This window comes from Pelobates fuscus, chromosome 2 (genome assembly GCF_036172605.1).
Source record: "Pelobates fuscus isolate aPelFus1 chromosome 2, aPelFus1.pri, whole genome shotgun sequence".
NCBI classification, from domain to species: Eukaryota; Metazoa; Chordata; class Amphibia; order Anura; family Pelobatidae; genus Pelobates; species Pelobates fuscus.
Genome location: NC_086318.1, coordinates 362,276,706 through 362,303,727, shown reverse-complemented (window position 1 = coordinate 362,303,727; position 27,022 = coordinate 362,276,706). Strand labels below are relative to the sequence as shown.

The 27,022-nt window shown below is 43.2% G+C and overlaps 1 protein-coding gene across 1 annotated transcript; it reads right to left on the bottom strand.

Annotated features, from left to right (window-relative positions):
* LOC134587367 (heme-binding protein 2-like) lies at positions 1-26,535 on the bottom strand. The gene is made up of 4 exons (XM_063443683.1): positions 26,384-26,535; positions 9,960-10,089; positions 5,763-5,931; positions 1-622 (listed from the first exon to the last, which is right to left on the bottom strand). The coding sequence occupies exons 1-4, from the start codon at positions 26,510-26,512 to the stop codon at positions 439-441; spliced, it is 612 nt and encodes a 203-aa protein (XP_063299753.1). The 5' UTR covers positions 26,513-26,535; the 3' UTR covers positions 1-438.
* Between the last annotated feature and the right edge of the window lie 487 nt (positions 26,536-27,022).

Sequence of the window (27,022 nt, the reverse complement as noted above, 5' to 3'; positions counted from 1 at the left end):
CTATCCATTTCGTATTTAAATAGTATTAGTATTTTGGTCGGTCGCTTAGAGTCTCTCAATTGTCAAATGTAAATGAGTACATCGGTTTGAAAGGGTAGATTCTCAAATAACATATGGTCTAATTAGACCTAGAGATAGTAGTCTAAGTGCAAACCGTGGTACTCTAGGGTTAATAAGGGAGAGTATAACTAAGCAGTAGACTGGCTTAAAGCCACATCAGGGGATGTACCATTAGAATTCTGAAAATTAAAAAAAAAAAAGATATAGCAGCAATCTACTGTATTGTGTCAAATTGAACCATGGGGCACTTATCAGGTACAAGGAACAAAAGCACAAAAACGACTTAATTGCTTCTTGCTAAGCTTCCTTTAGCCTACAGGCATCTAAAGTTCAGAATGTGTTAATAAATCAGTTGGTTTTCTATAATATATGCTCACGTTATATGGCAACATAATACACTTCAAAATAACGATCCACAACTTTAGAAAGACTGTCATAGGTATTGCATGTAAAAAATGAAGCATCAAATGTTTTCTCCTGGGCCAGCAGTGTTTCATACAGAGATTTTGCTCTTTCAGAAAAGTCACCTTTTTTAACCCAGCCATCAATGGTCCTGAAAGTCCTGTTGCGAAACAAACATACAAAATTAACTAAGTGTTCAAATAGACAATGTTAGAATTTACTATGAATAAGCCATATTTTCTATTAGCATCACTGAAAAATTACTATTAATAACTGGAAAAAAATATTTTTGCCATGGCACCATGAATGTGAATCATTTTAGTGAACAGGTGACGCTACACTGACAACATAACATGTGATAGAAGCTGTACAAACACTCTAAAAAAAAAAAAAAATATATATATATATATATATATACATATATGTGGAAGGCGTATGCCTGAATTTGTGGGAGGGGTTATTTTCCTAGTTAAATCCCCAGTGGCCCCAGCTTACCTATCGTTGCCGTCTGGAAGTTCTGACCTGCTCGCCCCCTCTCGTCAGCACAACTTCCGGGTCCTCACGTACTTCCGGTCCCGTCATTCCTTGCGGCTTCCCGCCAACCTCCGTTCGCACAGACACTTCCAAACTAACGCGTTCGGGCTATTCCCGCCATTCGATTTTTCTTCGACTGTAGTTACAATCTCACGTATGAGACCGCAATGCCTAGTATATCTTATGCAGATGTTAAACCATTCCAATACTTATTTATGTCTTTCTCATGATAAGGTCACAAGAAGGGACACTGGATTCTAAGGCTCTTTTTTGCACCTGCATATTGTCATGACTATTGTCATTGATTTACCATATTGTTAGCTTAAACCTGATACATTTTAACAAACATCTAAACGGCAAAAATGGATGGACGTCTCACAGTTATTTTAAATTATTTGAACATTATACATAGACATTTCCAGCAGCCTAATTTTGACAGTGTTAACCCCTTAAGGACCAAACTTCTGCAATAAAAGGGAATCATGACATGTCACACATGTCATGTGTCATTAAGGGGTTAAAATTATGCTAATATGCATTATTTATAAGGGTTCACATTGAAGATTTTCAATTTGCAGCTTGACTGGTTCAATTTCTCGATATGCTGCTATTTCTCTTTCACCATTGTAGCTGTCTATACCTGCTCCTATCCTCTTATGCTTGCTCAATTTGATTTTATGCATAATTTTTTATACATACAGTCCTCATTTTACGACTTACTTGTTTAACAATGGCTCGGACTTACATGGCACAGGGCTTCGAGGGATTCCCCACGTTAGAGAATTGGTCTTTGTTCTGGGAATTATCCCCAAATATAGATTAGAGGGTTTCCTGCTCTGGTGCACTAGTCTATGTTCCGGGGAAATTTCCCCAAACACAGACCAGCGCATCCTCACTTACCAACCAATTTGTTTTACAACCAAGTCGTAAGAACGAAACCCAGTCGGTAAGTGAGGAGTACCTGTATATACTTTTTTTTTTTCTTCTTTTTAATAAATACATCTATATATTTATTTTTAAATCCTGACCTTGTCCCTCCTACATTACCTCCTGTGGTGTCCTGCATTTCTCATGGGAACTCCATAATTGCACCTTACATGAAGCTTGACCAACATATCCATTACTGAGCCTTATACATAGAGCAGAGGGTAGGCGCTAAAGTCTGTAAGTTACCTGCACCTGGAGCCCTGTTGTCTGTCTACTGTATTTAGATTGTGCAAATGTGCATGTATACATTTATACATATTTTATTACTTTTTTTTTACATGTGATGTTCCTTTTTGTTTTTTATTTATTTATTTTTGGTTTTTGTTTTATGTTTTTTATTCACACTTTTTTTTAGCTTACAGGTTGCACTATGATATGTTTTACTCTATTTCCTTTTCAACATGCTTTAATTTATATTTGAGTTTGATGTGGCGATATCAGTTTAACACTCTTGATAAGTATACATATTGTTTTCATACCCTCTACTTTCTTGTATTTTATGGTACCATGAATGTTTATAAAGAAAATTATTTATATTAAATTGAGGCCCATGTGTGCTTAATACTATACAAACCTACTTGGGGTGCCTCATAAACTTTAATAAAAAAAATAAAAAAAAATATAGATGTGTATATTCATTTTTATTTAGAACTGAGAATATTTTAATATTTTTATTTATTTGATTTTGCTATCATATCTTGAGTTTGAAGTTCACTTTGAATTCCAGGTATCTCCTACTCTGTTTCCAGTGGTGTATCCTGGTTTAGTGCTGCCCTAGGCAGGACAAAACTCAGGCGCCCCCCTCCCGCCCGCGCCACCCCCACCCAACCCTTCCCCCGCCCCGCCTTCTAAATACACACACACACATTCACTGACAGATACGCATACACTAGCTAACAGAAACACACACACACTAACAGACACACTCACTAACAGACACTCACTAGCAGATACACACACACTCACACTAACAGACACACACACAGTCAGACACACACACACTAACAGACACGCAGACACACACTAACAGACACGCAGACACACACTAACAGACACACACAGACACACTAACAGACACGCAGACACACACTAACAGACACACACAGACACACTAACAGACACACACACACAATAACAGACATACACAGACACAATAACAGACATACACACACACACTAACAGACATACACACACACACACTAACAGACATACACAGACACACTAACAGACATACACACACACTAACAGACATACACACACACACTAACAGACATACGCACACACACACTAACAGACATACATACACACACTAACAGACATACACACACACTGACATACACACACACACTAACAGACATACACAGACACAATAACAGACATACACACACACACACTAACAGACATACACACACACACTAACAGACATACACACACACTGACATACACACACACACTAACAGACATACACAGACACAATAACAGACATACACAGACACAATAACAGACATACACAGACACACTAACAGACATACACACACACTAACAGACATACACACACACACACTAACAGACATACGCACACACACACTAACAGACATACATACACACACTAACAGACATACACACACACTAACAGACATACACACACTAACAGACATACACACACACACAATAACAGACACACACTAACAGACATACACACATACACACACATACACAATAACAGACACACACTAACAGACATACACGCACACACACTAACAGACATACACATACACACACACACACTAACAGACATATACACACACACACACACTAACAGACATATACACACACACACACATACACTTTGTAATTTTTTTTTTATTTAACCCCCCCCCAGCCTCCTTACCTTTGGGAATGCTGGGGGGGGGGTGTTCCCTCTCTCCCTGGTGGTCCAGTGGCTGCTGGGCGGCGCTGGCGGGCGGCTGGCGAGGGAGCACTTCCTCTGAGCTGTCTGCTCAGCTCCCTTGCGCGCCGCACAGTGAGACTGGGAGACGGAGCCGGAATATGACGTCATATTCCGGCTCCCAGCCTCACTGTGCGGCGCGCGAGGGAGCTGAGCAGACAGCTCAGAGGAAGTGCTCCCTCGCCAGCCGCCCGCCAGCGCCGCCCAGCAGATCGCCCACCCAGAGGGCTTGTCAGTTAGCCGCAAGGCTAACAAGGCATTTGCCCTGGGCATTTGGAGGCGGCGTTTTTTTGCCGCCCCCTGGAAAATGCCGCCCAAGGCAAATGCCTTATTTGCCTCGCGGCTAATACGCCCCTGTCTGTTTCGTGAACTTTAATGGCACAGAAGAGGCTGCTGCAGGCTCTAGCTCTGAATAAACAGAACAGAATATAAGAACTTTTAAATTAAACAAAAGGAGAAACAAAAAAATGTAGGGGCTTTTTTTTGTATAAAGACTTTGCGAGTCACAGCCAGGGGAGGTGTGGCTAGGGTTGCATAAACAAAGTGATTTAACTTATAAATGGTAGATAATTGATAAGTGAGAATGCAGAGGCGTGACCTGCACACCAAAACCACTTTATTAGGCCAAAGTTGTGATAATTCTCAGAGTTTCCCTTTAAAAATCCTGAGCTGAATAAAATACCTTCTAAAAAGTGGTTACACAGGTAAAGGTAACTTGTAAAGGTATACAAAATAAATAAAGTGAAAGGTGGTTGAAGGGCAGTGAAAAACTGAGTGCAGGCAAGCCTCTGTGGAGAGGTCACTCCAACCACAAATACAAACATCAAAAAACACAATAGTACTGGTAAGGAAAGAAAATACAAAGAATATATGAAATATATAACAAATGTATAAAAAAAAGTTGTACATGCCTTTATCGTTGATGTATGTACTGATAACCATCATTTAATGTACCTTGTATGATCTTTGTTGCCTATTGGAAATATGAATAGACTTATCTCCACCCAACATATTTAAATACACTTCTGGATCCGTATCTCACTTAATTCTATGCCTTTATATATTTTTTCCACCTTTTTGTATACATTTTGTATACATCTTTATTTTATACATATTTTTATATGTTCTTTTTATATATATTTTTTATACATTTGTTATATATTTCATATATTCTTTGTATTTTCTTCCCTTACCAGTACTATTTATATTATTTTTTAGGCTAGTAGTAATGATTGTTAGGGGTCAGCTGGGGGGTAGGCAGGAAGTGTACACACAGACCGCATTAGTTTCGGACGTTTTTTATGTAGAGCGTCCTTATTGCGGCTGTGTAAATGATCAATAAAGATAGCCTGCGTTCCAGCCTGGCCGCATATGCGCGGGCCAGTCACGCGTATGTCATGACGTATGACGGTGTGCATGACGTGGCGCGCGCATGGGCGATGTGTGTATACTTTGTTATCTATAAATTCTTGCTATTTTTTATCTTTGTTTCTATATTCCTTTTTTACCCCTATTTTATATTGCCGATATAGTGATTGTGGCAACTTGTAAAGGTAACCTTGTATCAAGGTTGAGATTCGGTTCCATTAGAACCTTGATAGGATTAGTGAAATTTGTAAACAAATGCTCTACACAAATGTAACCATAACCCTTTAATGGTGCCATATTTAAAATGACGTGTGTATTTAAAATATTAGTGGTTTGTATAATTTTTGATTATGAATTTTCTGTAACACCTCTCCTTTTGCTGGTTTTGTACTGATATGTACTTTTTGCTTCTCAGAAATCATATTAACTGGATTTAAGAGGCCAGGACAGGGCAATTACTTACTTTACATACAATTTTGTTTCTGGAAAAGTTAGAAAGAAAATATTGGGGTCTGTTGGTTCAGGGATATCCAATTCCGGTGGCAGGAAGAAAGCTACGGAAGCATTGATGGGTGAATCACTGTTTAATGGAATAAATTCTGTCCAAGGCGCCGCCATCTCAAATATCATGCCTAAAACATATAGAGTAGCTATTACATTTCTGAGTTATGAAAGTGTAACTTTATTAGTATTCACCACTTATTCACCTCTCCCAGTCACCACATTGTGACCTCACATCATCCCTTTCTGTGGTGCATGCCCAGCTAAAGACAGGGATGTGAGACAGTAAATAATCTACTGTAATGAACTGGGCTGGCTGACAGAGTGATGGCAATTACACTCATGTCAGTATCAGCACTGTACATGTTGGGATCTCAGGGATCCCAGCATGTACTGGCTCTATGAGAGTGATAGGAGTGTGATTGCTGTCAGCATGTTCAGATTTGTGTAGAAATTGTGCTACTTTTTCTAAACTTTATATGTACAGAATATTGGCACCAATATCACCAATGCCTGTTATCGGCCCGAGAGGTGATTGATAATCGGCATTGGTGAAGGTTTTGTTTTGCCTTGAGCTTACACTTTCATGGCAATTTACTACAAATGGTGCCCTTTGTCCCCCCAGTTATACGTACTGGCGTTGGAACCCCTGCTTTGTGCGATTAGGAACCACCAAAATATACATGGAATTACATTTAAAAGCAGAGAAATCAAACTGCATTTGCAGATGACATACTATTATATGTTGCAAACCGCAAAGTATCCCTACAGCATACATTACAACTGATAAAGGACTATGGAGAGATGTCCTATTAATCTCTTAATACCATTAAAAACAGGCCCTAGGAATCAGATTAACACCGCAAGAACTAGGGAACCTACGTAGAGACTATCCGTTTGAATGAAGAAAAGACTGAAATACCTAGGTTTAACGTTTACCTTGAAAGTGACTGACACATTCCCAACTAACTACACCAGAGTCTGGAATGAATGTAGGGCCCTCTTTTGCACTCTCTACACCTGCTGCGCATTGATCTAAACACCTCCACATTGATATTCCCAAACAAAAATGGGAAGATATTATTATTATTATGATATTTATAGAGCGGCGTCAATTCCGCAGCGCTTTACAATGGGTGGACGAACAGACATGTAGTTGTAACCAGACAAGTTGGACACACAGGAATAGAGGGGTTGAGGGCCCTGCTCAATGAGCTTACATGCTAGAGGGAGTGGGGTAAAATGACACAAAAGGTAAGGATAGTTTTAGACTAGTGACAGTTGCAGAAGAGGAACCAGTTGGGAGCTATTAACAGTTTAATTGATACGCTTTTATGAAGAAGTGGGTTTTTAAAGATTTTTTGAAGGAGTGGTGTCAGGATTCACACCGTGACCTCCAGACTGCCAGACAGGGTCGCCCCTTTATTGCCCGAAGAGGGATTTGAACCTTTATCCTCTGTAGTCCTGAACCTGCTCTCTTACCTCTAAGCCATTTCAGGACTTTGGATAACTCCCGGTTATATCTGAATTGCCTGCAGCACTAGGGGGCTGGACTTCACCTGGCTCAGACCTGTCAATCACTCTCCAGCTGAATCTGATACCTAATCAACAAGGTATAAGACACTGGCCCTCCCTAAGGGCAGTGTCAGTTCAATGACTCTGGTTAGAGAATTGCTATTCCACGTTCCAGTATTGTCCTGACTTTGGATTGCTACTCGTTTTGTACCCTGACCTCTGGCATCCCTTGACCTCGGCTTGTTACTCGTATCTCCTGATTTCTGGCACCCTCTGACCATTGGCTTACCTACGACTATTCTCCTGGATTTCCTTTTCTGTACTGCGACTTCAAGCATTCACCTGCACAGCCCCCGTGCACAGATTCACAGGCCAGGTGAGTTCTACCTTGACCACCTTGGCCTGTGTCTAATTGCAAGGGTGAGCATTTATCTCTGCATGTTGGACTCCCAGCAAGGTAAGCCTGACAAGTGGAGACTGGGTGAGCATCTAACGGAGGAGGGAAGCGAGTTCCACAGGAGCGGTGCAGCCCTCGAGAAATCTTAAAGGCGAGCATCAGAGATGGGAGTACGGACAGAAGATAGACGTAAGTCTTCAGCAGATCGTAAGGGCCTAGATGGGACATACTTGTGTATAAGGGAGGATAGATAGGTGGGAGCAGCATTATGTAGAGATTTGAAAGCAAGAACCAGAATTTTAAATTGAGCTCTATATTTTATAGGAAGCCAATGTAGGGACTGACAGAAGGGTGAGGCATGGGAGGTGCGAGCGGACAGGAAGATGAGCCTCGCCGCCGCATTCATTATGGACTGTAACAGCACAAGTTGGGAGCACGTAAGACCACTGAGAAGCGGATTACAGTAGTCAAGGCGAGAAAGGACAGTGGAATGGACCAACACCTTAGTCGCATCTGGCGTTAAGTAGGGGCGGAAGCGCGCAATGTATTTGAGATGGAAATGACAGGATTTGGCAATAGATTGAACATGAGGCTTGAAGGAGAGGTCGTAGTCAAAGAGAACACCTAGGCAGCGAGCCTGCGAGGTGGAGAAGATGGTAGCACCGTTGACTTGGAGGGAGACAGACACAGGAGTAACAACACTTGAGGGAGGAAAGACCAGAATTTCAGTTTTGGTCAAGTTTAGTTTAAGGAAGTGGGCAGCCATCCAGTTAGAATCCATATTAAATCCTCTACGAAAAAGTTAATAACTACATCCACATTACTAGAACAACAAAAAAAAAATTTGTATAGGTGGTATATGGTTCCCACCCGCATACATAAGTTGTACCCCCTCTCGTCCCCTCTATGCTAGAGATGTGGACAAGACGAAGGAACGGTTCTCCACGTGTGGTAGTCGTATAACCACATAACCAAATTTTGGAAAAAGATCTATAAATTGATTATTGATGTCAACACTATTAATCAACCTTTTGACCCATTGTCATTTGTATTGCGGGACACACCAAGCAAACCTCCCACTGCAGTACAGAAACTAATCTGCCCTTTTCTATTGACTGCATAACGGCTAATAGCAAGGGCCTGTAAGTCCACTAGACCCCAAGCATAAAAGCCCTCAAGCAGGACTTAGACAACCAGCAGATCTAAACCTGAAACCTGCTTCAGTAGCATTAACCCACAAACACGGCAGGCTATAGAGGCCCGGGGGATGTGGCGTGAGCGTGACTGGAGACAGACAAACCTTGGAAGATGAAGGTTATACAGTGTGTATACTAACCCAAATTCACCTGTAATTTAATGTATCTATAAACATGCTGATGTGTATAGCTCAGTACTGATCAGATAGGGTGTGAGAAGCACCTGGGATAACTAACCGGAAAAGCAGAGTTTTTATGTGATAAAAAAAACACTACAAACACTGTGGATGTTTGTGTTGGAACGCATTCCCCCTTCCCCCCTTCTTTCCTTCTGTATCCCCATTACCTCTGTGTTTTTATGTAGTATGAAATACAATAAAAATACAAGTAAAAAAAAAAAAAAAAAAAATGGTGCACAGATGTTAAATCGTATTTGCCCCTGGTTCCACTAGTTTCCATGGTAATGAATACTGTGATAAATCTCATTCTTTTTGCCAATACCTTATTTACAGCAACTGTACTTCTGTGATATCTGTCCATAGCAATCATCATCCTTGACTACATCTTCTAGATTAGCCTTCACTAATAAAACCCAAAGCTATTGTTAACTACTTAGAAGTTTTGATTCGCTCTCAAATTCTAGACAGACTTGCTTTCATTGGTATACCTCCACAGTATCACTGGACTCCCGCTATCAATGCATTACTACCCAGACATTACAGAGTGACAAAATGGGAAGACAACAAAGCGGAAAAGACACAGAAAAAGCTCCTCAAATAGAGACATACGCAGGATTACATATTGTCCTGTGTTCTGGTTTAAAAAGAACCAAGGAATGAAACATAAAAGTAGAGGAGCAAACATATGAATGAATAACAAGCTAAAAAATAAAACCAGAAGGGAAGTATCTGTCTAATAATGTTGTACTTTATGGACCAGTTTATCTATATAAATGGTGGTAATTATGCTGTACAAGAGGCCCAAATAGATTATTATTGTTATGGAAACATATTCTTAGAACATTATGAAAAGGACAGGTTTGATGACAGACCTTTATTATTAAATCCACGCGTATACCGGGCCAAGATCATGAAACCGTTTGTAATAGCATCTGGATCCATTGATGGGTTTGTGTTGGTTAGTGCCCATCTTGTTGCGTCATAAGCTCGAAGCTCAAAGTCCTAAAGAGGCAAACAGAAATATAATGTATTCAGCAACAGCTTAGTATGATTCTGTATTTTTGTCACTCTCATCAAGTGAAACCAAAATGTATATTTCAAGGCAAATTTGAAATTTAAAGTAACCCTCGAAACAATTAAATACCAGATCCAGGTACTGGAATGTAGGAAAATAAAGCTTATTAACAGTTTTTGGTACCAATGTTTTCTTATAAAAATGCTGCTCGACTGCTTTCAGTTCATCATGCTGTACTATGTTTTTATTTTGATTATATTGTTTTCATATGAGCATACGTGTTACTTTATTGTAGCCTAGGGGGCATCAAGAGATGGATATCACAAAAGTGGACACCAAGTCATGCCCACCTGTCCATGCCTGTGCTCACATCTTTAGGATCCAGGATCTCAATTCCATAAGAGGAAAAAGTAAGTAAGCAGTAGGATTGGAAGCCTCCAATGGCAATATATTTATAAATATTTATCAATAATTTATAAATACAGGCTTTTATCAATAATTTATAAATACAGGCTTTTCAATTTTTGTATTCCATTTTGAAAAGCCTGTATTGGTGAAACGCGTTTTTGATGTTTTTTTAACTTTATTTGTTTGTTTGTTTTGTTTTGGCGCCAAAATGTAGTCACATGCCTGATTCTGATTGGTCCAACAGGTATTAGCAGCTACTAGCACACATTTAAAAGGAGACCTGAGGTCAGTCTCCCTCCAGCCCCTGACGAAGGTGCATTACTGAAAGCACCGAAACGCGCGTCGGGTTTCTCTTTCCTTTCACTTATTTTTTCACTAGGGCACTATCACTATGTGTAGGTAACCAACAATCTAAGTATGGTTCTACACATTAGATCACTCTAATTTTCACTTTCCTTATTTTTCACCTCATCACACTGGACATGTTGCCTGGGAGCAGTTAACTATATTCTCTTAGACTTAGTACTACAGTCCTGCAAGCTGTTTCAATCCCCATCCCCCGGTTCTTTTCATATAATATATGGGTAAGATATACTGAGAGCCTTAGACATTACAAGTAGGTCTCATTACAGTTATCTAGCCCTCATATGTGTGGGTATGTTTGCAGTTTTGAACTGTTGATTATTTGCAAGACTACTTTTTAATCCTGTTGGCTCTATTTAGATAATTCCACAGACGCTAGCTGTGGCCTTTAGAGCTTTGCAACTAAGTCTGCTCCCAGCCTTAAGACCAGTGTTTCTAGTCAATACTTTACTTAGCAACTTGGAGCTAAGCTTATCTGCTGTCTGTAGCTATCAGAATTGACCTTCCATGATTAAAGTCTAATATCTGTAGCTATCTGAAGACAAATCTATAAAGTACTCCATTGACCAAGATAGTTTGAGGTGAGCCATTGTGGCGAGATTTTTTACCCAATTCGGGTATCTGACCACCTATTTTGTTATTTTTGCTAAAGACTCTTTACGGTCCTATCATTAATTGATTTGGTAATCCCATTTTTCCTACTCCAGTAATTACTATAGACCTCCGGTTCTGGTATCCAGATGGTCTAAGTAAATTCTTTCACTATTCTCTATTTAGGGGTTAAGCCCCAGGACACCTCTGGAGTTTCCAAACTAGGTGAATCTCTGCTAGTGTTGAGGAGTTCCATCAGTTGGACCCACCAACAAGGGCAGGGATACATTTCTTTATGCGTTTTTGATGTTACTTTGTATTTTATCTAATAAAGGATTTTGGTTATCACAATTGCATATTGTGCCATTATATTTAATACTTTATTTGATAATTCATACCTCCTGGTATTTTTATCATCTTTACTATCAAGAATATCCCAGGTGGGGATCATGCCACTAACACTATCATCACAGAGCAGTGAGTCTGCTCTACTCTTGTGAGTATAATTCTGATTAATTTTACACTTTAACTTTTATTCTTTTTGAGAGCACTATTTGTTGCTATTTTATTCTCTCTTTTTGAGGACCTGGATACCTACCTGCTGTGAACGCCCCTCATCACATCCTATAAGTGGGGATTGTACCACTGTATGCAATACCCACTAGAGCTGGTCATAGCTCTTTTACATGTGAGTGTAACATCACTATCATTAATATATTGTCATATTGAGTTCTGACATATTGCACTATTAGGTTGCCTTGTCTTTTTTCTATCCACATACAGAGACTAAATACATTCAGATCTACAACATCCCCCAAGCACAAATAATTTAGCACCTACAGCTGCACCTACCTCTTGATAAGAGGCACCTTTGTATGTGAGACGTTACATTGGGAAGAGAATTTTTAGCATTGTTTGTTCAATTGTTATTTTATCATCTCCTGTTACAACAACTTTTATGTGGCGCAGCCCTTCTCTCTTTTTTCTTGTGTTCTTTTAGATTTTAAAGTGTTGAGAGGAATCCCCTTTTTAGGGTTGCTGCCTTGTTGCTCATTATTTTTGGTTATTTAGCGCTGACCTATTTGTGTGTTTTTATAAGAACCATTAGAACTGGCCTTAGGTGTTGCGTATATGTCCCCTAATAGAGTCCTGCTTCCTATTACACTATCCTAGGGTAAAATTGTAGTACGATTTATGGCTCTTATAGATTCTGTAGCGGCTGAAAATGTCATAGATGTAAACTATACTATTTTACATCAAGTACCACTTGGAAGCAGAACCACACCTTTGGCCGTTGAGGCCATAAATGATAGACTCCTTAAAAATCCTGTAATTACTCAAGAATAATTTTATCTGAACATGTTGATAGGAGTGTTAAGGAGACTATTTTTTAATGTTATCACTTCTACAGTTATTTTAGGTTTCAAAGGGCTTTATTTTTTTAATGTTATCACTTCTACAGTTATTTTAGGTTTCAAATGGCTTTACCTACACAGCCCCCATATTTATTGGGTCTAGGAGAAGATATTGTCAGGGATATACTGTTGTAACGAAAGGTGTCTTGCGTCTATTAAACCTATCCATGTTATTAATGGTCCTACCACTACACTCTTATCTACAGTAATACCCCTGCAATATAGTTCTGTAAAAGAGATGTTTGTTAAACGTCATGAGTCTCAGCCTCCTGACAGCCTCCTGACAGACCAAACTGTGCTATTGATTTTCTGCCAGGAACTATGACACCCAAGGGTACGGTGCTTGTAAGATAATGCAATAATACATTTAAAAAAATCACTAAAAGTTTAATTCATGGAGACTCTATGCAGCGGTCATTATGAATATCTGGTCATGCTCTTTGGTTTATGCTCTTAATGCTCCTGCTGTTTTCCAAGACTTGATAAAGTATGTTTTGAGATCTTATATTCATTCTTTTGTTCTGGTATATCTCAATGATATACTGATCTTTTCCCCTAATCTTTGCTCACATCATAATAATTTAAAAGCGGTGTGACAGACCATCCTGTCACTCAGGAATGGTACATGTCTCCCAACCACCACCTCCCTCTAAAACAAGCTATTTTCACTCTATTACACCTCCAGTCTGTGCCCCCCAGAACAGCACCATTCAGGGGAGGGCTGGCAGCCTTAGGCCTGGGGGGCAAAACCAGTCAAGAGGCCCATTGCGCCACCAAATCAGTTCACCATCCATGCCCACCTTTTCCTGGTTTTATAACGGATATTGATGTTATGCTAATCAGTAGCTCTTTGCCATACCCGCTCCTTCACGGCTCTGACTTTCAATGTTGTCAGAGCACAGGCTGAGAATCTCTGAGCCTGTGCTCTGACTCACTAACTGAGCGCTGGAACCACGAGGGAGAGGATATGATCTGACTGCACCTACTGCTGGTGCGCACCAGTGGACCACCAGCAAATCGTTTAAATTAAATATGCTGGTGTACCCAACTTGTGAGCTGTGTTGGCCGCCGGGCGCCTCTGTTGTCATGGCACCCTGCGTGACCGCACAGCTTGCCCACCCCAACGGCTGGCCCTGCTGACACACACTGATGTTACTTAGACATCCCTCAATATTAATACAGAGATGAGAGTAAACACCAATAAACTGTGGAAACAGAGCTGATCCCCCCAAATTTATAAAGGTTTGCTTAGAGGGTTTATTCAAGATTAAATCATGCCTCCTCCTCTCTCCCCCATGCGCTGCTCTGTAGGCTGGGAGGAAGTGAAGAGTAATCACAGTCTCCCAGCCAGGGCCGGACTGGGATAAAAATTCGGCCCGGGCATTTTTTTTATCACAGCGGCCCACTAAGAAGGGGGCGGGGCAGAGAGGGTGTGTTTTGTCATCACTAACGACAAACACGCCCCCTCTCAAAGTGCAGGCCAGGGCAGACCATGCGCAGAGCTCTGCTAAAGAGCTCTAGCATGAGAAAAAATCCCTGTATTAGTTCTGCACAGTGCAAGCAAATTTAATAACATGCTTGCACTGTGTTTCCTTGCAACTTGTCTCTGGTGTCTCTATAAATGGATACCAGGAGACAAAAAGGCCAGGAAAGAGTATTGTGCATGTGTTTGGAGCCTGCTTGTGGTATTGTGTGTGTGTATAGAGTGAGCCGATTGTGGTGTGGTATTATGTAAAAAGGTCGGTTTTAGTCGTGTTGTGTTTGTGGTGTAATGTAATGCATATGTGGCTAGGGGCTGTAGAGAATGTGTGTATAGGGGATGTAGCAAGTGTGTGTGTGTGTGTGTGTATAGGTGATGCAGTGTTTGTAGAGAGTGTGTGTTTAGGGGTGTAGTATGTGTTTGCTTACAAGGAATCTAGTGTGTGTATAGGGGATCCAGAGTGTGTATGTCAGGAATGTAGTGTGTGTGTGTGTATATATATATATATATATATATATATATATATATATATATATATGTATGTATACATATATGTATGTACATATGTTTGGAAGTATTGTGTATGTGTGTGGTGCAGTGTGTTGGGGAGGTTCTGTGTGTATGTGAGGGGTGCAGCATGTGTTTATGATGGATGCTGTGTGTGATGTGTGTGAGGGTGCTGTGTATGATGTGTTTTGTGATAGTGCTGATTGTGATGTGTGTGTGAGTGCGATGTGAGTGAGAGTGCCGAGTGTGATAGTGCTGTGGATAATGTGTGTGAGGTGTGAGGGTGCTGTGTGTGAGGGTGCCGAGTGTGATAGTGCTGTGTGTGATGTGTTTTGTGATAGTGCTGAGTTTGATGTGTGTGAGAGAGTGCCGAGTGTGATAGTGCTGTGTATGATGTGTGTGATAGTGCTGAGTGTGATGTGTGTGTGAGTGCCGAGTGTGATAGTGCTGTGTATGATGTGTGTGATAGTGCTGAGTGTGATGTGTGTGTGAGTGCTGAGTGTGATAGTGCTGTGTATGATGTGTGTGATAGTGCTGAGTGTGATAGTGCTGTGGATGATGTGTGTGAGTACTGAGGGTGATGTGTGTGAGGGTGCCGAGTGTGATAGTGCTGTGGATGATGTGTCTGAGAGTGATGAGGGTGATAGTGCTGTGGATGATGTGTCTGAGAGTGCTGAGGGTGATAGTGCTGTGGATGATGTGTGTGAGAGTGCTGAGGGTGATAGTGCTGTGGATGATGTGTGTGAGAGTGCTGAGGGTGATAGTGCTGTGGATGATGTGTGTGAGAGTGCTGAGGGTGATAGTGCTGTGGATGATGTGTCTGAGAGTGCTGAGGGTGATGTGTGTGAGAGTGCTGAGGGTGATAGTGCTGTGAATGATGTGTGTGAGAGTGCTGAGGGTGATAGTGCTGTGGATGATGTGTGTGATAGTGCTGAGGGTGATGTGTGTGATAGTGCTGTGGATGATGTGTGTGATAGTGCTGAGGGTGATGTGTGTGAGTGCTGTGTGTGAGAGTGCTGTGTGTAAATGTTATGGATTGTGTTTTGTGGTAAATATACAAATAAATAAATCTAAGCAGGCATTATGTCCCCCCCCCCTCCCTTCTTACCTTTTAGCCTGGGAGGGGGGGACCGGCATGGTGGTATCTGGGAGGGGGTTCAGTCACTCGCCCAGCATCCCTGGTGGTCCTCGTGGTGAGTGAACTCTAGCCTGCAGGCTAGAGTTCACTCTCGCGAGATCCGGTCGTTGCCATGGCAACGCGCCGGATCTCGCGAGAGGAACCCGGCGGAGCTGCAAGATAGAGCTCCGCCGGGTCCTCTCTCTCCCTCCCTTCCTCCCCAGCCGCAGGTCTATGAAAGTGGGCCGGTGAGGGAGATCTTTGATCTCCCCACCGGCCCGTCGTGGCAAACAGCGGGGCCGGCGCTCGGATAGTGCCGGCCCTGCAAAGACCGGCAGGGGAGATCCTGGGACCTTCCCCTGCCGGCCTCGGCCCATGGCCACCGCGGCCCACCGGGCATTTGCCCGGTGTGCCCGATGGCCAGTCCGGGCCTGCTCCCAGCACAACGCCACCTGTGGCTGCATGGGGAACAGCTGTTTAATGTAATGCTTGCAGGACGGCCAGCTGCCGCAGAACCTCTTTGTTTCCGTCTCTGCAAAGGGCTCCAGGCACTGCTTTTTGTGAGTGTGAGCCACTGTAAATTAGGGGCAGAGGGCACTTGCACTGCGGTCAAGACGGGCCTGGGCAGGAGGAGAGTGCAGTGCAATCAGTGCACTCCCCTCCTGTGGGTCACCAGTAGACTGGTGCAGCTGCCCAGGATCAGAGCCGGTGCAAGGATTTTTGCCGCCCGAGACAAAATAAAAATTTGCCGCCCCCCCCCCCCCCCCATGTGACATCACAATGCCCCATCCATATGATCTGCCATATGAACTAACGCCAGTGCTGCACACAGTGTGTGTTTACATTAAAAAGCCTGCAGGGACCAGCTATAGACACCAGAACCACTTCATTAAGCTATAGTGTCCCTTTAATGTGAGGTAAATTATAGATTAGTGTCACTAATAATATACTAGATTGCCTACTTACAATTAGATAAGGATGAAGATGGGCTGCAGTTTGGCTCCACTGGTCTGGTGTAGAACAGGACCTCTGGAGGCTGTTTGCAACTGTGGTCACAAAATTCAACGTTCTGGGAGAATTGGAAGCAGCTCCATTTTTTGGGGGCCTCTTACACAGCTCAAGGTCTGGGCCCCAGTGCCTGACGGTGAGTATGCCCATAAGGCCCACTCATAAGTCCACTTATATGTTCCACCCACCCATGAGCTCGCTCACAGGGAGTGGAGTGTGTATGGGATGTGTTATGTGTTATCTAATATGTGTGCTTATGGTATGTAGTGTATAGGGATACCAGTTTGTGCAGGTGATGCAGTGTGTTTGTGTGTAGTGGAAGCAGTGTGTATTTGTGTATAAGGGATGTATTATGTGTTTCTGGTTGTGTGTGAGGGATGCATTGTGTGAATCTGTGTTTGTATGCATAAGGGATGCAAGGTGTGTGTCTGTATGTGTGCGCATTGAGTGTAAGAGATGCATTGTGTTTCTGTGTGTATGTAAGAAACAGTGTGTGTGTTTGCATGTGTGTAAGGGTTTGCATTGTATGTTTCTGTGTATGTGTGCAAATGATGCATTGTCTTTGTGTGTAAGGGTTGCATTGTGTGTGTGTGTAATGGATGCATTGTGTGTTTCTCTGTGTGTAAGGGAAGCATGTTCTGTTTCTGTGTATGTATAGGGATGCATTGTGTGTTTCTGTGTATGTATAGGGATGCATTGTGTATTTCTGTGTATGTATAGGGGTGCATTGTGTGTTTCTGTGTATGTATAGGGATGCATTGTGTGTGTGTGTGTGCGCGTAGTGTTAAAGAGCTCCCTGTCTTGCCCCCTGTCCTATAGAGCTGCCCCTTCTGTCCGTTAGAGCTCTACCCTGCCCCTTAGTGGTCTCTCCTCTCCCCCACCCTCCCCTAGCAGTCTCTTCTCACACTCACCCGCCCTCCCTGTGCTCTTCTCATCCCCCCTCCACCCTCCCTGTGTTCTTCTCACTCCTCCCTCTGTGTGTTCTCACCCCCCCTGTGTTCTTCTTACCCCCCCTACTCCCTGTGTTCTTCTTACTCCCCCCCCTTGTTCTTCTTACCCCCTTCTTCTTATTACTCCCCCCTTCTTCTTCTTAACCCTCCTACTTCTTCTTACCCCCTCTTCTTCTTCTTACCCCCTCCTTCTTCTTCTTACCCCCCTTCTTCTTTTTACCCCCTTCTTCTTCTTACCCCCCTTTTTCTTCTTACTCCCCCCTCTTCTTCTTACCCCCCTCTTCTTCTTACCCCCTTCTTCTAATTACTCCCCACTCTTGTTCTTACTCCCCCCTTCTTCTTCTTACCCCCCTCTTTTTCTTATCTCCCCTCCTTCTTACTTCCCCCTTCTTCTTACTCCCCCCCTCTTATTATCCCCCCTCCCCTCTTCTTACTCCCTCTCTTCCCTCTTCTTACTCCCTCTCTTCCCTCTTCTTACTCCCCCTCCCCTCTTACTCCCCCCTCCCCTCTTCTTACTCCCCCCTTCTTCTTACTCTCCCCCCCTCCCCTCTTCTTACTCCCCCCTCCCCTCCCCTCACTCCCCCCTCCCCTCCCCTCACTCCCCCCTCCCCTCCCCTCTTCTTACTCTCCCCCTCTCCCCTTTTTACTCTCCCCCCTCCCCTCTTCTTACTCCCCCCCTCCCCTCTTCTTACTCCCCCCTCCCCTCTTCTTACTCCCCCCTCCCCTCTTCTTACTCCCCCCCTCCCCTCTTCTTACTCCCCCCTCCCCTCTTCTTACTCCCCCCCTCCCCTCTTCTTACTCCCCCCCTCCCCTCTTCTTACTCCCCCCTCCCCTCTTCTTACTCCCCCCTCCCCTCTTCTTACTCCCCCCCTCCCCTCTTCTTACTCCCCCCTCCCCTCTTCTTACCCCCCCCTCCCCTCTTCTTACTCCCCCCCTCCCCTCTTCTTACTCCCCCCCTCCCCTCTTCTTACTCCCCCCCTCCCCTCTTCTTACTCCCCCCTCCCCTCTTCTTACTCCCCCCCCTCCCCTCTTCTTACTCCCCCCCCTCCCCTCTTCTTACTCCCCCCCCTCCCCTCTTCTTACTCCCCCCCCTCCCCTCTTCTTACTCCACACCCCTCCCCTCTTCTTACTCTCTCCCCCCCTCCCCTCTTCTTACTCTCTCCCCCCCTCCCCTCTTCTTACTCTCTCCCCCCCTCCCCTCTTCTTACTCTCTCCCCCCCTCCCCTCTTCTTACTCTCTCCCCCCCCCCCTTCTTCTTACCCCCTCCCCTGTAGGTGGCCGAGATGCACTCCGGTCCGCGGTCCCGGCCGGAGTGATAGGAAGGTGCTCAGTGTGCACCTTCCTGTCAGTCCGGCCGGGTACAGGAAACAGAAACTCCTGTTCCGCGCGGAACAGGAGTTTCTGTTTCCTGTACCCGGCCGGACTGACAGGAAGTGCACACTCAGTGTGCACCTTCCCATCACTCCGGCCGGGACCGCGGACCGGAGTGCAACTCGGCCACCTACAGGGGAGGGGAGGGAGGGGAGAAGCAGCTGCAGCCGTCTGAGCGCTCTCGGCGGCTGCAGCATTTAAAGGGCCGGCCCGCCGCGGCCGGTCCTAAAATAATTTCGGGCGGCCTGGGGGGCAATTGCCTCCCTGCCCCCCGGCCCAGCCCGCCCCTGGCACCATTCCCAGTGACCCCAGCAGGACCGTAGACCACAGGAAGGTCACAGAGGCACAGAGCGCCTGACTGGGAGCAACCATCAACCTCTCTGGAACTCCTGATCGGATCGCGGACTAGCCTCAGTCCAGTAAAACCTTGTTGAGAATGCGCTCATTCCCAGAGTCACCTATTAGAATGCTATTTGAAGGTGTGATAGAAGAGGTTGTGAGGCATCCAATGATACCCTGGACTTGAGGGAGCTCCATGTACCCCCCGAAAACACTGTCATTTTAAGTGACCAGGATTTTACTTCTAGCTAAATCAGGCCAATCACCTCCGATACGAGTGCTTTTTGGATAGAGTGGATACTCAGAAGAGAGCTTTCCGGGGACACCATTTGTTTGGGAATGTGGGCACAGTTATATTGTCTATAATGTTAACCTGGTGTAAAGGCATCTGGTCGCTAATTAAATTATCTGCGTAGGTATAGACTTTAAGGTGTCAGGTATATCACAATGCTTTTGTTCTCCTGTGGGCCTCCTGTTGAGACCCCATGTATAAAATTGTGACCATTATCCTAATAAACCAGTTCAACTTCACCCTACACTAACTCTCGGCTATTGCTTGGGGGGAATCTGCTAAATGGCTATAATCCTCTACTGTGATCTGCTGAGGGAAAGAGAGTCCTTGGCAGTGACACTTGGGGCCCCCGTGAGTAGGCTGCCACAAGTGGTTCTAAAAACGTTTTTGGAAAATGGCTTATATTGCAAGCTGGAAAATGCCTTTGTCAATCAGAATAATGTACAGTTTTGGGGTACATTATCTTTGCTTCTGGTTTTACTATGGATCCCAAAAAATTGGAAGCAGTGTTGCAATGACCCTTACCAAGAGGTTTAAAAGCTAACCAGCTTTTCATTGGTTTTGCAAATTATTATTGCAGAATCATAATATTCTTCTCATCTGTTATAGCTCCCATCAATAATTTTACAAAAAATGGTTCATCTAATTACCTATCTCATTGGAACTGGCTTTAATTTTTGCTAAAGAAATATTCAATTAGCATGGTCTCTCTCAAAAAATTGCATCTGATAGGTGGTCAATTCATCTCTAGGTTCTGGAAACACTTCTGTAGCAAGTTGGGAATAAAAATGTCTTATTCATCTTCATATCCCCCACAATCTAATGGTGTCACTGAAAGAGCTAATCAGCCCTTGGAGAATTACCTGCTGCTTTGTCACCCATATTCAAGATAACTGGTCAAATCTTCTTCCATGAGTTTGCCCACAACAACGCTACACAGGAATTTTAGCTGTATAGTCTCTCTATATAAATTATGGTCTCCATCCGGGCTCCAAGGGCCAGGGGAACACACTTGTTTGGGTGGGGGATGATGCGGGCTCCGGGGGTCGGGGTATCACTCTTGCTTGGGTGGGGTTTTTTAAGGGACACTATAGTCACCAAAACAACTTTAGCTTAATGAAGCAGTTTTGGTGTATAGAACATGCCCCTGCAGCCTCACTGCTCAATTCTCTGCCATTTAGGAGTTAAATCATCTTTGTTTATGAACCCTAGTCACACCTCCCTGCATGTGACTTGCACAGCCTTCCTAAATACTTCCTGTGTAGAGTGATCTAAAGTTTATCCTTTCTTTATTGCAAGTTCTGTTTAATTTAGATTTTCTTATCCCCTGCTATGTGAATAGCTTGCTAGACCCTGCAAGAGCCTCCTGTATGTGATTAAAGTTCAATTTACAGAGCAAGAGATACAATTGTTTAAGGTAAATTACATCTGATTGAAAATTAAACCAGTTTTTTTTTCATGCAGGCTTTGTCAATCATATCCAGGGGAGGTGTGGCTAGGGCTGCATAAACAGAAACAAAGTGATTTAACTACTAAATGGCAATGAATTGAGTAGTAAAACCTGGGAGGCATGATCTATACACTGAAACTGCTTCATTAAGCTGAAGTTGTTTAGGTGACTATAGTGTTTCTTTAAGGGCTCCCTCTTGCACTCTTGTTGCCGTGGGAGGGAAGACAATAAACAGACAGTAAATATCTTTCCTGTCTTGCGGCTGGTCGCAGCCACAGCACTAAGCGGCCCGCAAATATATTCATTGTTGGCCGCAAGTTTGACATTCTTGCCTTACACTATAGAATCCCTTTAAAAGGGATGGTGAAGCAATAAGTTCAAGAAGTCTTGCCCAGTGTCCTCTGTAGTCCAGTTATCCTTAAGAGCAGAGCTGCAGGAACAGTTTTAGAGGGTGTAAAACTCAGTGCTGTCCCAGCTCATCCAGAGTTTTTGTGATGCTAGACATTAAAAGGAAGAGATTAATATCCATCTGCCCAATAGTAACCTCTAACACAGGAAATACCTTGCAGGAGGAGCAGGGAAGCTCTCAGTAACGCACTCTGTATAACATCTACAGCAGTTCTAATATTTTTAATCTGACTGCTTTACAGTCAGAAGGCATAGTAAGGTGAGTACTTTGCAAATGAAACCTTCAAACTCCAGCATTCAAAGTATAAATAAACCTAAGAATAAACTGAACACCTCATGTACCGCAATACTAAATTTAACACGACTCTAACACTAAACTCAATAATCTTAAACAGCAGAGGCGGAACTACGCCCGGTGCAGCCGGTACACCGGGGTCCAAACGCTGAGGGGGTACATCGGGTGACCCATGCACATAGGGCCACCCAGTGCCAAAGTGTTTTGAGGGGCCCGGTCTTTCGCTAAGGCTCTTTAACAGTGAGACCCTTTAATCTCAGCAGCCTGGGAGGAAGTGACAGACTGTCATTTCCTCACAGAAAACAGACTGAGCCGTGCCGGATGGAGGAGAAGGCAGAGAGGAGGGAGTGCGGATTGAAGGAGTCTGTAACTCCCAGCAGTCTGAGCCAACCGACTGGACCCCAAAAGGTAGGAAATGAGAGTGTTGCTTAAAATGCGCAAATGTTGAATGTGTGTCTGTATCTGTGTGTCTGTATTATTATTAATATTATGATTTATAAATTCAGCAGCGCTGTACAATGTGTATCTGTGTATCTGTATTATAATACAGATACTAAATTCACAGCTATTGCAAGCCAATATTGTATATAACCCCAAACACATGCATAGGAAATTACATGCATATTTTTTTTTACATTTAATTACTATCTGCATTGCAATCCAGCACTCAGTCCTCCAAATTCACTCGCCATTTCTGATAACAATAACCTCCAATAACATAATAACCATGAAGGAGTGCCCTCAATTATCTTTTTTCAGGTATCCTAGCGTACCTAGAGCATTTGGCACCCGGGGCGGACCCTGAGTGTGGCACCCCTCCCCCCCCCCCCCATAATAAAAATGTAAGAAAGGGGCTGGTGAGAACCTTCTAGAAAACTCCTGCCCTGCCCCTTTCTACAAAGCCCCTTGTCTCGCCCTTCATATAAAAACCCTGCACCCCGATCACATACATTTCATACACTCCCTACACATAAAAACCCTGCACCCCGATCACATAAATTTCATTCACTCCCTACACATAAAAATCCTGCACACCCCCTTAATAAAAAACCCTGCACACCCCCTTAATAAAAAACAAAAACGTGCACAACCCCTCTTAATAACAAAAAACCTGCACACCCCCCTTATAAAAACCCTGCACACCCCCTTAACAAAAAAACTAAAATCTGCAGTGCACATCCTCCCTTAATAAATAGAATACTGCAACCCCCTTAATCAAAAAAACCCTGCACCCCCATTATTTAAACCTCCCCCTTTAATTCTTTAATCCACAGCCCCCTTTAATTAATCCACACCCCCCTTAATTAATACACCCCCTTAATAAATCCTCACCCCCCCTTAATTAATACACCCCCCTTAATTAATCCTCACTCCCCCTTAATTAATACACCCCCTTAATTAATCAACACACCCCTTAATTAATACACCCCCCTTAATTAATACACACACCCCTTAATTAATACACCCCCTTAATTAATCCACACACCCCTTAATTAATACACCCCCTTAATTAATTCTCACTCCCCCATAATACACCCCCCTTAATTACTCCACCCCCCTTAATTAATCCACACCCCCTTAATTAATACACCCCCCTTAATTAATCCACACACCCCTTAATTATTACACCCCCTTAATTAATCCACTCACCCCTTAATTAATCCTCACTCCCCCTTAATACACCACCCTTAATTAATACTCACTCTCCCCTTAATTAATAAACCCCCCTTAATTAATCCACACCCCCCCTTAATTAATACACCCCCCTTAATTAACCCACACCCCCTTAATACACCCCCCTTAATCCACACCCCCCTTAATTAATACTCACTCCCCCTTAATTAATACTCCCCCCTTAATTAATCAATACACCCCCTTAATTAATCAATACACCCCCCTTAATTAATACACCCCCCTTAATTAATACACCCCCTTAATTAATACACCCCCTTAATTAATACACCCCCCTTAATTAATACTCACTCCCCCCTTAATTAATACACCCCCCTTAATTAATACACCCCCCTTAATTAATACACCCCCTTAATTAATACACCCCCTTAATTAATACACCCCCTTAATTAATACTCACTCCCCCGTTAATTAATACACCCCCCTTAATTAATACACCCCCCTTAATTAATACTCACCCTTAATTAATACACCCCCTTAATTAATACACCCCCTTAATTAATACACCCCCCTTAATTAATACTCCCCCTTAATTAATACACCCCCCCTTAATTAATACACCCCCTTAATTAATACTCACTCCCCCCTTAATTAATACATCCCCCTTAATTAATCCACTCACCCCTTAATTAATCCAATCACCCCTTAATTAATCCTCACTCCCCCTTAATACACCACCCTTAATTAATACTCACTCTCCCCTTAATTAATACACCCCCCTTAATTAATCCACACCCCCTTAATTAACCCACACCCCCTTAATACACTCCCTTAATTAATCCACACCCCCCTTAATTAATACTCACTCCCCCCTTAATTAATACTCCCCCCTTAATTAATCAATACACCCCCCTTAATTAATACACCCCCTTAATTAATACACCCCCTTAATTAATACACCCCCCTTAATACTCACTCCCCCCTTAATTAATACACCCCCCTTAATTAATACACCCCCTTAATTAATACATCCCCCTTAATTAATACTCACTCCCCCCTTAATTAATACACCCCCTTAATTAATACACCCCCTTAATTAATACTCACTCCCCCCTTAATTAATACACCCCCCTTAATTAATACAACCCCCTTAATTAATACTCACTCCCCCTTAATTAATACACCCCCCCTTAATTAATACACACCCCCTTAATTAAACCTCCCTCCTCTTTAATTCTTTAATCCATTATCCACCCCCCCCCCCCCCTTTAATTAATTTAGCCCCATCACATAAAATGACTACTTACATTTTATTGATGCCTTGACCGACTGGGTGCCTCACCGCCCGGATCCTTCCGCTGAAGATCCGTGAAGGCGGGCTGATGGCGCTGCGCACAACGTCATCACGTTGCGCGACGCCGCGGCCCGCAACACTCCTCCCCTTCTCATCCATGTAGTAAGTCCTGCCGGGCCGCAAAGGTGCTGCGGCTGTGCGCAGCGTAATGATGGGGGCCGGGGGGTGACACATGACACCGGACGTCATGGCACCCCCCTAGTCAGTGGCACCCGGGGCGTGCCGCCCCCCCCCGCCCTCCCTTAGTACGCAACTGATCCTATATATTCTCTATTAAAGGGAAAATATAGGCTAGAGGCTCCCTCTCCGATCATCCTCCATGGATGTCGGCCAATACCAGGGACCTGATGTGCATGTGCGGCCACCACCACAATCACATTAGGACAACGCCATATGGGGCTTTAGCTCATGCATAGTGTGAGAACATCCAGTGTCCGGTAGACAGCCACTATAGGTGGAGTTAACCCTACAAGGCAATTATTGCAGTTTCTTAAAGGGACACTATAGTCACCTGAACAACTTTAGCTTAATGAAGCAGTTTTGGTTTATAGAACATGCCCCTGCAGCCTCACTGCTCAATCATCTGCCATTTAGGAGTTAAATCCCTTTGTTTATGAACCCTAGTCATACCTCCCTGCATGTGACTTGCACAGCCTTCCATAAACACTTCCTGTAAAGAGAGCCCTATTTAGGCTTTCTTTATTGCAAGTTCTGTTTAATTAAGATTTTCTTATCCCCTGCTATGTTAATAGCTTGCTAGACCATGCAAGAGCCTCCTGTATGTGATTAAAGTTCAATTTAGAGATTGAGATACACTTATTTAAGGTAAATTACATCTGTTTGAAATTGAAAACAGTTTTTTTTTCATTCAGGCTCTGTCAATCATAGCCAGGGGAGGTGTGGCTAGGGCTGCATACACAGAAACAAAGTGATTTAACTCCTAAATGACAGTGAATTGAGCAGTGAAATTGCAGGGGAATGATCTATACACTAAAACTGCTTTATTGAGCTAGAGTAATTTAGGTGACTATAGTGTTCCTTTAATAGCTGCAATATTTACAATTTCATTGTAAAACTGACAGGGACAGTTCACCCAGACCACTTCAATGAGCTGAAGTGGTCTGGGTGCCTTCAGTGTACCTTTCAGTTATAACATCAACGTTTCAGTCCAACCTCTGGCTGTTCATCAGGATTAATGGGTTAACCCCTCTATGTACAGGTATGGAGGACCTTAACTGGACTGCCAAGGTCCACCTCAAAGCTGAATACATAATAGGCAAGAATAGAATGCATCTACTCACGTCATTTGTCTCCACCACTTGAAACCTGGGATACTGAATGGATTCAGGAGCTTGGGAGACATTATCACAAAAAACAACACTGGCATGGTGGCAGAGCAAGCACAGCGCTACCAGGGAGTTTGTATACATCTCTTCTTCAATGATACTCAGAACTTAATATGAGGAATGAGTGCAAACTGCTCTTTTATATACTGGAACGGAACAGGTTAGAGATATTATTGCACAATACATGCCATTCTAGGGGTGTGTCAGGAAATGTAACTGTAAATGTCATTAAGGGACACGATTTATCAGCTAATACCACTACCTGGAAAGTTAAAAAAATGAAAAATATTATTCTGTAAGTGTGACCACAGTGCATATCCTACACCTCTATTTAGAAAAAAGTGAAAACCGAAGTGTCTTAAAACATCCAAGGAATCTGGGCTAAAGGCTGCAATAATTAAACTGCTAATATATGTCTATATTTGGCTCCATTTAGCTCCATTTGATTTTATATGTTACAAACAATAAATACAAAATCCTAGTGAGTAACCGAGAATTCCCAACACACTCTATACACGTGTGACCACCTCTCTAATCACACAAAAATAGAAACTATACACACATGGAATAGTAGGTGCAGTAGGTAAAGAGCAT